General features: G+C 37.1%; 1 protein-coding gene across 1 annotated transcript in view; it reads left to right on the top strand.

Annotated features, from left to right (window-relative positions):
- The window catches only part of IGFBPL1 (insulin like growth factor binding protein like 1), a 66,973-nt gene extending 55,210 nt beyond the window's left edge, over positions 1 to 11,763 (top strand). The window contains exons 2-5 of the mRNA XM_021004599.2: positions 58 to 167; positions 2,513 to 2,629; positions 3,531 to 3,684; positions 8,184 to 11,763. Coding sequence (XP_020860258.1) covers positions 58 to 167; positions 2,513 to 2,629; positions 3,531 to 3,680 — 377 coding nt within the window. The 3' untranslated portion in view covers positions 3,681 to 3,684; positions 8,184 to 11,763. The remainder of the gene's footprint in view (positions 1 to 57; positions 168 to 2,512; positions 2,630 to 3,530; positions 3,685 to 8,183) is intronic.
- The last annotated feature ends 247 nt before the right edge of the window (positions 11,764 to 12,010 follow it).

Raw genomic sequence — 12,010 nt, 5'->3', positions numbered from 1 at the left:
CATAGCATACAGAGAATTTGTCATATTGATGGTTTTATTCACCTATTTTCTCTCCAGCTCCTGTGATTGTTCTGCCACCTAAAAAGATTCACAATGTAACTGGGGCCCAAGTCTACCTGTCCTGTGAAGTGAAGGCTGTTCCAACACCAGTCATCACCTGGAGGAAGGTATGTCAGAGAACATTGACAAGACCAGTGTCGTACAGGTTTTCACAATGTGTGTACGTGGTGGGTATCACAGGTGTTATTTGGGGTGCTATGGTAACAAAAATAACCTACACTGGCTTATATGCCATCCCTTTTAACAAAGAATTAAAAATGAAAGAAGAAATTAAGGCATAAAGAGGCAGCCAGGTGGCTGAATGAATAGAGCATTTGGCCTGGAGTCAGGAAGACCCTAGTTCAAATCAGGTCTTAGACACTTACTGTGTGACCATGTGCAAGTCACTTAACCTCTGCCTGCCTCACTTCCCTCAATTGTAACATGGGGATGGTAATAACATCTACCTCCCACGGTTATTGTGAGGATGAAATGAGGTAATGTTTGTAAAGCACTTAGCACAGGGCCTGGTATATTATAGACACTTAAAAGTACTTTTTAAAGTTTCCTTCTACTTTCTACAAAAGATCTCTATTGATCTCCCTAGTACCTTCCTTCTTAGATGACCTCCAATTTATCCTTTATACATCTCCATTATTGAGGCTAAAGCTTAATATTATAATATTAATAATATATATATATATATAAATTACATATATTAAATTAAATATATAATTTGAAGTATGTATTGGATCAGTTTTGGCCCTGAATCATTTTTGTCTGTTTCTAAAAATCAAATCTATTCCATAAAGATGAAGGCTCATCACTATTGGAGATATTTTAAAGAAAGGATTCCAGCCTCTAAAGAGTAGAGCAAAAATAGAGTTTTGCAAATATTTACATTCTGGGGTGGTTGGTCTAAATATTGGGGGTCCCAAATCTATTGGTCAAAGACATCTACACACTTATATTCACATAATGTAACATGCAAAAATAGTTACCTATCTGGTGCTACTTTTCCCTTTCAATGTGTCACAAACACCAAGTAACATTTGTTTTTAAAAGTCATTATTATTTAAAAAAAATGGAGGGGGAGGGAATAGCTATTGGGTACCCCATAAATCCAAACTGCTGACCAACTGAGCTTTTCATATGTTCTTATCATTACCTCAGTTTTCCTTTTCACTGTGATACACATGTCCTGAAAACTGCCTGCTCTCCAATGTTCCTGAATGAAATATCATTTTTCTTGTATTTAGTAGAAATGTTTCATCAAGCCTAATTGCCCTTAATTTATTCTTTATTTTTTGCCATACAGGGTATCCCCAAAGTCTTACTGCAACTTGAAGCTATTAAAGCTTAACTTTCTGTGGAGCAGAAAATTGGAGCTAAGTGACTTGCCCAGAGTCACAAAGCTAGCAAATTTCTGAGCCCAAATTTGAACTCAGGTCCTCCTGACTGCAGGGCCAGGGCTCTATCCACTGTGCCACCCACCTGCCCTTTAAATCTTAATTTTTAAAATAAGCTATTAATAGTTTAGTAAACCATTTAAACTATTAAAGCTTAAAATTGCAATAGAACCTTTTGGGTCATGATATATATGTGTATGTATATAGATATAGATATAGATATATAGATATAGATATAGATATAGATATAGATATAGATATAGATATAGATATAGATATAGATATCTATATCTATAGATATATCTATCTATAAATATATCTATAGATATATATATATACACACACACACCATCTGGAAAATGCTTCTAATCAGAACTCTTGACTCAGATGAAGATATTTTGTCCCTCTGTTTGACCAATATGCCCTCTGAGCAATTGCTAGTACTTAATTGATAGTGTTGATTTTGACAGACTTTAATTCAAAATCAGAGTTCTTCCACATAACTTGTCCCATAGCTTTCTGGGCCCCATGTGACCTCGAGCATGGCACTGACCTCTCTCATCTCTATTTTTCATCTATAAAATGACTGATAAAACTACCTCTAATGACCTTTCTGGATCTAAATCCATGATCTTACATCTTAGGAACTTTCCTTTTGTCTCAGAAGTACGAGGTACCTTGTGAGAATTGCACAGATTAAAATATACCTCTTAAAATCTCAAGCTTTGTTGCAAACTTGTAAGATAATGGCATTTAACAATTTTTTCTTTTTTCAACTAGGGTAATAATTCAGATGCAGAATTTGGCTTACATTTATAGAAAGCAGCCTGATCAAAACAAAGTTTTGAACAAGAATTTTCATAAGAGTAAAAACTATAACTCATAAACACTCATAGTACTACAAGCAACTGATGCGTGCCAAAACTACCATGAAATCCATGAAACATTTTTTGCACACCCATAGTCATGAACTAGGGTTTGGACAGCTGATGAAGATGTTGGTGGCATGCTGGCTATCCAAACCTCTTCATGCAAATTTTGACTGATTATTATTACTTTTATAGATCACAGAGTCTCCCAAGGGAGTCAAGTTGCTGGAGGAGTTGCCAGGAGACCGAGTTAACATGGCTGTCCAGGTTCGTGGTGGTCCATCCAAACATGAGAGTACAGGTTGGGTTTTGGTGAGTATCACTTTTGCTTGCACCCACCCTTGGCCCCTGCTGCCCTGTCTCATTTTTGCATTTGTGTTCCCAATTTAGCACAGTACTTGGCATATAGTAAGCATTTAACAAATGTTTTTATTCATTCATTAGTTCATTCATTTATTCACTCATGTTATTAAACTTCAAGTACAAAGTAGGGCAATGAAGGGAGAGGAAATAAAGTCTGGATGATAGTAAGAGTCTGCTGAAGTGAAAAGAGTGGGTGGATGGGGATTTCCCTGGGCAGCTGAATTTGCTCATTCACAGTAGAAAGGTTGTCAATAAACCTTCAAAGCTGCCTTTTCCACTGCTTTTATATAATTGACACGAATGCCCTTGAAGGTTTCATGCAAACAATTCAATTCAACAAATATTTATTAAGGACTTACTATTCAAGTCTTACCTGTGTTCATTATGTAAGATTTGGCAACCTCTCTGTGGTCCAGATGAGATGGACAAAATGAAGTTAATGTGTCTTTAAAAAATAAGACAAACATTTGCTTTTTCTCAGAAGAAAGAATAATAGGAGGAAAGATGTTCACAATCTTGTCTTTTAGATCCTGACCAACTGTAAAGAATCTGAAGATTTCATTTTTATAGAGGATTTCAAACAGATTTTCATTTCTTCTGAGAAGTCTAATTGTTAGATTCCTTGGTATTATTCAATTGGATTCAATTAAAATATTAAGTGCTCACAATTAATAAAAAATTATTAATATCAATTTCTTAGTTTATTAAATTATCTAATAAAATATTAATGTTAATTCATGGAATTAGTTTATAAAATATTTGTTAATATTAATTTATTGGTTTATTTAATAAAATATTTATTGTGTTATAAATGTGTTTACCATTGTGCTTTCTCATATCTTTTTTCTAGATAAACCCTCTGACAAAGGAGGATGAAGGGGTGTACCAGTGCCATGCCACTAACATGGTGGGGGAGACACAATCCTATGGTACAATAAAGGTTACAGATCCGAATAAATACAAAAAAATGAACTTCATAGCATCAGATGATGACATTTAATGAGGTAACCTGACTATTATTATGACATATACTTAGATGGATCTATAATCTCACTGGTGTCGATATCTCCTATTTAGGTTGCTGCTCTGGAAAGGAATTTGGTGTATCCCTTTCACTTGGAATCTATAAAGAAGGGAATACAGGAAATTTGAGTAGCTGAACCACACTAAGGAAATAGACAGGTACTCCAAAAGACATATATGTGTGGACAGAGAAGTCCATTCAGGAACTAGTTCACTACAAACATGGAAATCCATATAAAATGACTTCAAGAAAATGAGAATACACACACACACACACACACACACACACACACACACACACAGAGGCAATTGAGGTTAAGTGATTTGCCCAGGGTCACTCAGCTAGTAAGTGTCAGATGTTTGTACTGAGGCCAGATTTGAACTCAGGTCTTCCTGACTTTAGGGCCAGTGCTCTATCCACTGTGCCATCTAGCTTCCCCAAAAATATAATTCTTAAGAGTAACCTTTGAGACATAAGACACTTGAGCATTCCTGCAGATAGGCTAGAACTAGATTATTTTTTGGCCCGGTTGGGAATTTGTAGATATAAGACCATGCAGGCTTCACACCTACCAATGAGAGAAAGGGAGAAAGAGATAGAGAGAGAGACAGAGACAGAGAGAGAGACAGACAGAGAAAGAGAGAGAGACAGAGGGAGACAGAGTGAGAGAGAGAGAGAGAGAGAGAGAGAGAGAGAGAGAGACAGACAGAGACAGAGTGAGAGAAACAGACACAGAAACAGAGACAGATAGAGACAGAGAGATATGAGATGCCTGTCAGGAAGAAAAAAATGATGAAAGAGGGTATGTATGCACAATGTAGTGACTCCTGGGGCATGGTTCCTAATCGGTTTCCAGAGTCACTAGACTAATTTACATCTCCCCCAACAGTTCATCCATGTGCCTGTTTTCTTCCAACATTTGCCATTTTCTTTTCTTTTTTCTTTAATTTTGGTCAACTTTGCCAATCTGATGGGTGTGAAGTGAAACCTCAGAATTTCTTTAATTTACATTTCTCTAATTATTAGTAATTTGGAGCATTTTTTTTCGTGTGTCCATAAACCACTTGGATTTCTTCCTTTGAGAATTGTTTATATTCCTTGACCATTTACCTCCATTTGTTAGGAAATGGTTCTGTACATAATTCCTTGCTTCTTTGCAACTTTCACCCATTTCTCCCAGTTCAGCCCTCAGTGTCTGAACACAGGCCTACAGCTGAATCTCTCCTCATACCTGTCCATCCTCCACTCAGCTGTCAAAGTGGTCTTCCTAATGCAGAGGTCTGACCATGATATTCTCCCACTCAATAAACTCCAATTGCTCCCTTTTCTTCAGAATCAAATATAAAATCCTCTGTCTTCCAAAGCCCTTCATAACCTAGTCCTCTCCCATCTTCCCAGTCTTCTTCTATTTTACTCCCTACCACATACTTTTTAATCCAGCCTCCTGGCTGTTCCTCAAACAAGACACCCTATCTCCTGACTCCAAGAGTTTTCACTTGCTATTTCTCATGCCTGGAACTCTCTCTGTCCTCATCTCTACCCCTGGCTTCTTTCAGATTTTGGCTGATGTCACACCTTCTGTAAAAAGCCTTTCTCAACCTCCCTTAAGGCAAGTGTCCTCCCGCCATTGATTATCCTCACTTTGTCCTGGATACTACTTGTTTGTGACCATTGTCTTTTTCATTAGACTATGAGCTCTTAGAGAGGAGGCTTTGTGTTTTGCCTTTCTTAGTATTGCCAATACTGAGCACATGGTGCCTACTACATCATAGGCCTTCATGCTAGTTGATTGACTACAGCTTATTCCTCTTCTGCATAAGAATCAATGAGATACTTGAAAATACTTGAAAAAAAGTTATCATCCTTCACAAATCTCCTCTTCTTCCTTTCTATCAACTGAATCTCTTAGATCATAATCTCTAACCTTTCTGTTCAACCAACTTGGGCAGCTTTTCAATTTATCTGTGCCCCTCATATTCTCCAGAGACTTGGGAGATTTGACCCCTAAGGTTGTTCATTTCCAAAAAGTGCTGAGTAAAATTGACTTCCTCAACTTGTGGTCTTAGAGAAGATTGAGAATTGTTTCCTCAATTAGGGCATGAAAAATACCTGGTTGAAATATTGCTGCTAGAAGTAAATAGCTCACTACACCAGAGTGAATTAGCTATTAAAAGGTAACATACCAACCATGAGAGATCTTCATTGCTATTTGATGATTTGGTGTTTGGGAAACGTACCATGTTGGTTTATCTGGGCTATAACATAGATACACCAATTTAGTAGTGTACTTCTGAAGGGAGAGACTTAGCTTAGGAGGTGAGGTTGATAAAATGGGTATCCAAGAATTCATCATTGACCAGAAGCTTCATCACTCTCCACTTGAGCTCCTTCCTAGCTGGCAGTGCTTTTGGTTGTAGAGCAGTGATATCATAATTTTATCACCTCTCTTTGGGAATGTTTGTCTTACTCTAGGAGTTTTATGGAATCTTTGGCAAGATCCTGAACCAAGTTATTTTTCTCCTGGAGACACCAAGGAGTGGCAGTCAGTAGGCACTGTCACTTTGTGACCATGCCTTGGAATTATTTCTTTCTTAGGGATCTGAAACCTAATTGAAATCTATAGCCTGTCTTATCCCCATTCTGTCTTTCTTAACTGAGGAGGTTTGGGGGTATGGAAATGAGGCTCAGGTTCCTTTTTGCCACATTCTGCCCAAGCACGTAGCTTGATTGTGGATTGTGAGGGATGTGAGAAGCCTGGTTATAACTATTGTGGCAAAAGGTTTGAGAGACATAAATTCTGGGTAATTTAATCATTTTATTAATAAGGCCAGCGTGCTTATTAATGAAAGGATGGTCATTTGGCCATCTCTCTTAGACCAAAGACAATCATGGGGAGGGGGGGGCTCAGGGCTTATGTGTTCTTTTGGAAGAAGAGTCACAATCAACTCTGATAGGTTAACAATTAATGAGAGAATGAATATTACAATGAGAGGTTGAGGGTAGCATCGTATCATCCTTGGACAGAGAAACTATCTCTATACCCAGACCACCCCCAGCCTTGGGCAGTCTATTCAAACAATTTATGCCTGGTATAAGTTTGGCCAGAACACAATGGCTATTCCATATGAGTGGAGCCTGAACAAGGAAAATCAGCCCAACCTCATCATCATCATCAGTCCTTTGAGAGACTTAACCTTTCAAAATCAGGACGGTAGAAAAAAGGGGAGAACCCCAGATCTCCCCAAGTAATTGATTATTAATAATTATTTCTCTCACTCTGTTTCTCATGTGGCTACACTCATGCCTCAGTCTAAATATTGTTGGCACGAAACATCTTTTGTATAACTGGCAAGTCTATCCTTGATTAGTGGCCAACCACCAGGAGAGGTTGGTCCTGAGGGAATATAGGATGTCACGTTATGAGCCATCTCCATGTTACTCTGGACTCTGTGCTTGGAAGCTTTTAGAAGGGGGTAGGAACCGTGCATGGCTCAAATAACTTGAAGGAACTGCTTATTTTTCTCCCTGGGATAGGATGTATTCCCTCTGACCTGAGTGAGAATATCCATCAGAGAAGCATCCACCTGTGAATCACCTGTCTCAGCAACAAGGCTTTGTGTGGATGTGATGTACATGTTGGTTCTTCTAGTAGAATGTAATCTCCCTGAGGGCAGAGATTGTTTCACTTTTGTCTTTGTATCTCAGCACAGTGTCTGGCACATGGTAGATTCTCGGTAAATGCTTGTTTGATTGTGAATGAGAAGAAATCAAACAGAGACAAGTTTGACGCTATTTGTAAATGGTGGAATGTTTCCTTTTATTCATGAGTAGATGGTGTTCATTAAAAAAGAAATCAGGAAGGATAGATAAGCGTGAAAATCCATTGAGTTAGGGAGTCCAGCTAAGTTGGTTCACCACATATTCTTTGATACAGTAACACTGACCTCTTTGCTATTCTATAAACAAGACACTATCTCTTGGCTTTAATCATCTTCTCTGGCTGTCCCCCGTGCCTGGACCGTACCTCCTTCTTTCTCCTCCTAGCTTTCCTGGCTTCCTGTAAGTCTCAGCTAAGATCCTATTTTTTTTTCTTTTATAGAAACTCCTCTTACTTGAAGTGTATTCCCTTTCATTTTCTTCCTATTTACCCTATATAGAGCTTGTTTGTACCTATTTACTTGCTTGTTATCTCACACATTAGATTGTGGGTCCCTTGAGGACAGGGACTACCTTTTGCCTTTCTTTTTTATCCCCCAGCACATAGCACAGTGCCTGGCACATAGCAGGTGCTAAATAAATTTTTATTGACTGACTGACAAACGATGTCTTTCAGTCCCTTGACTTTAAACAATTATGTTAAGATCTAATCTAGTCTTAAACACTGATTTATTTTGCAGACATGAATCAAGTTAGGATTTGCCACACTGCTCTGGATTCCTTTTTTCTAAACCAATTTTTCTTCTTTTCTTTTCCTTCTAGGGTGCCAGGGAAGCTGATTACAAAATGGAGAAGAATCAATTAGTGGATTGTTTTGTTTTGTTGTGTAGCATGAGCTAGAAAACACTGCTCCATTTTTATGAACTTTTCAATTTAGATGAAAAACTAGAACAAAAAAGATACAGATGTGGTTTTTAGCTGGGAAGTAATGAACAAGGAAAACAAATTAAAACAAAATCACAGGCAGCTTTTGAGAAGTGACTTTCTGTAGATAACTTGTGTTTTTTTTTTCTTAAGCTGATGTCTCCCAAGGGAAATCTCTCTCTAGTGTACATGTACACTTAGAAGTGGAAGCTTCACACTCCTGCTTCTTAATTTATTCCAACTGCATAATGATTGTTTAGATGATGTGTCCTTACCTCTCAGGTGACCTTGTAAGAGGGAAAAGATGGAAAATGGGTATGAAAATTTCTTTTTAAAAACTACTGCTTCAGAACATGGTATGAATTGTTGAGGAATAAAAGGTCCCCTTATTGTCTTGCATTTTGATCTGAAGTATTTCATGTTCTGTCAACTGCTAGTTAAGGAAACTTACAAGGCATCTGCCACAGGCTCACTTTAGGCAATCAAGATATTAATTTTTTTAACATAGGTTTCCATCTGGAGAGAGAACTTTTGCATTGTTTGGTGAACATTGTGTTAGAATTACAGTATTAGATGCTAACTGTATCTAGTGAGATATGAAAATAGAAATGTTGTAGTAGTATAGATTTTGCTTTTAGAGGCTTCTACCCTGTCAATAAATACGTTGGGATAATTTGTAAAAAAATTCATTGTAGATATGAGCTATATAACATGACCCCAGATGCCTAAAACTCATTGTTTGTTTAGTCATGCCTGACTTTTTGTGACCCCATGGAGTCATCCATAGGGTTTTCTTGGCAAAGACACTGGAGTGGTTTGCCATTTCCTACTCCAGAGTGTCCCCATTTTACAGTTGAGGAACTGAGGCAAATAAAGGTCACACAGCTAGTAAGCATCTGAGGCTGAATTTGAACTCATCTTCCTGATTCCAAGCCCAGTGCTCTATCCAGTTTGCCACCTAGCTGCCTGTCTAAAACTCTAGACTCAGAATAATAACTCACAACACTTTTTTACATTAGGCCTGTGGTATAAGCCGTGCAAATATTTTTATCCCCATTTCACAGATGAGAAAAATGAGACTCAGTAAAGGAAAGTGAATTGTAGCTTGTAGGTGTCAGAGCTAGGATTTGAACCTTAGTCTTTTGATTCCCAAATGTGGTACTCCTTTCCATTACAGCACCCTGATAGAAGAGAGTCCACTCCTCTGGTTAAAAATAGGTGAACTAAATTTCAAACTTTGGAGATTCTTTTTAAGCTAATCTGATATTTTAAAACCAAGGATCTATGCTCTTTTGGGAAAAATCATGGTAGACTAAAGTCATGGACATTATTTTTCTTTGCAATCAATTTTATGAATACATTCTGATTAAGGGCTTTCTGCAGAAAGTGTTAACAGTGCTTTCTAGGTGATTGCTGTACTTGAGCAAATGTAGTAGTTCGAGAAGGTTGGTGGCCTATGGAACTCAGCTGAAATGCAAGACTAGTAAACGTTAATACTTTAAAGGGCAAATGCATGTTTTATACCACTAATGCGGAGTTTAATCACATATCCTGGTCCCCTGAATGAAGTAGTATCCATAGCCACAGAACAATTAAGTAATGCTCAGAATTTGATGAAATGGCATTACTATACAACTCCAAGTCCACTAATAATTAAATACACTAAAAATCAATGTGACTGACCTAATACATGTCTAAGTAAGGAGTATCTGAATCAAATCTCAATGTAGAGGAGATGATGAGATCTCCTTTTTTGAAGATTTTAAAGAAGAGGGAAGCTCTACCTTTTAAAAATGTTTTGGTAATGCTTTTTTTTTTTTAAAAATACATCACTGTCACTTCTAATAACCTTCACTCACAGAACCCTTCCTTGTAACAAATAAAAACAGCTAAGCAAAAGAAAGCATCAGTGCAACAGCATCTGACAGCACTGTGATCCACCACCTTGACCCTGAGACAAAGGGAGAATAGTTTCTCATCTCCCTTCTGGAGCCAGGATTTGTCACCTAACTCCACCTTCAATGGTGTAAGTAAAGCCTTGATTGAAGACCCAGAGTAGACCAGCAGACCTTCCAATCCTCAATTTGATAGGGGTTGGGGTGTTGGGAAGGAGTAATATCAACATCTTTATTGTCTACAAAAGTTCAGTTCATGCTATAAAGTCTCAATCTTCAGGATCAAAACGTTTTTCAGTCATTTTGATGATACTGGAAGCTCTAACTGCTTTTCATCTTTCTGAAGGGCATCTGTAGCCATTTCCGGAATTTTCATATCCCCAAAAGTGTAATAATTTTTTTAGATACCTTAGCCCTACTTCCCTGGTGTTTTCACTGTGACATCCTAAAGATTTCCTCAACTGGGGAGACTAGAGGCCAGGAGATTTTGTGATGTGGTTGCTGTTGCGATTTTTTGGGGAAAAAGCTGTTTTCTAAGCCTAAATTTTTGCTAGTTTATTTTCATAAGATACTGTGATGTCACATAGTTCTGTACATTGAAAATAAACTATTTTGAAGTTGTCTATTCAGTCTCATTGTGTGGAATTAGACAAATAGACTTGTATTTATTCCATTGTAATGACCCCTTCATTACTCTTTCAAATTTCCCATTCTCATTCACCTGACCATGCTCTGGCCCTTCTTTACTTCACACTTTAATACATACACAGGTGTATTAAATACATTGAAACATTAATTATTACTTTACATTATTACATTAATAATTATTAATTAATACACCACCTAACTGGTGTCTGTTTACCTCCCAATGCTCCCTTTCCATTTTATCCTTGACACCTGAAGGCTGATTAATCTTCTTAATACTTTCCTTATTTCCGTGTGAACATACTTATTCCTTGCCTATATTATGTGTAGTTTGCTTATTTTTAATATTTCTTTCTTCTGTGGTCCTTTCTCCCAGTACTTATCAGTTCCAAAGGTATTCACTGTTCTTAAGATTAAAACTTCACGAAGATCACAAATAGCTTTTTAAGGGTCTTTATAATGGAAGTCTCATGTTTTTTTTTTAATTGATTCTGATGTTTTGATTCTACTACAAAATATTTGGCAATGGATCGTATTTTATAATTGAATCAGTTATTTACTGTTTTATTGTGGTTTTATATCTTCCTTAAGTGTAATTAGTAGCAATAAACAGTATTTATATTTGATGTTATATCTACATAGCTAAGCTTCAGGCTAATTGTAATATTGTTGTCAAAGACTTGGTTGATGGTACTCTCTAATCTCTGCTCATAATAACTATATTGCTGGAGTGTGACATTACAAGTAATAAATATATTGTGCATGATACTTTGTACATTTACACAAAATGTGCTACTTTTGGCATTGGGCTATATTTAATAGGAACATGACAGTTTTTATTAATTGTGTAGATCCATTAAAATATTCATAAACCATTAAAGAAATTGATTCTGAGAAAGAAAGTTTTGAAGTAAAATAAAGTATGCTGTTGAGTTGTGTCTGACGTTTTGTGACCCCTTTTGGGTTTTTCTTGGCAAAGATACTTGAGTGTTTTGCCATTTCTTTCTCCATCTCATTTTATAGATGAGGAATTGAGGCAAACAAGGTTAAGTTACTTGCCCAGGGTCACACAGCTAATAAGTGTCTGAAGCCTAATTTGAACTCAGGACATGAGTCTTCCTTATTGTAGGCCTGGCACTCTATCCACTGTGTGACCTACCTTCCTGATTTAAAATACACGTATAC

This window comes from Phascolarctos cinereus, unplaced genomic scaffold (genome assembly GCF_003287225.1).
Source record: "Phascolarctos cinereus isolate Bilbo 61053 unplaced genomic scaffold, phaCin_HiC Scaffold_4;HRSCAF=312, whole genome shotgun sequence".
NCBI lineage: Eukaryota > Metazoa > Chordata > Mammalia > Diprotodontia > Phascolarctidae > Phascolarctos > Phascolarctos cinereus.
The sequence above is the reverse complement of the archived record's forward strand: the minus strand, read 5'-3'. Positions and strand labels throughout refer to the sequence as shown.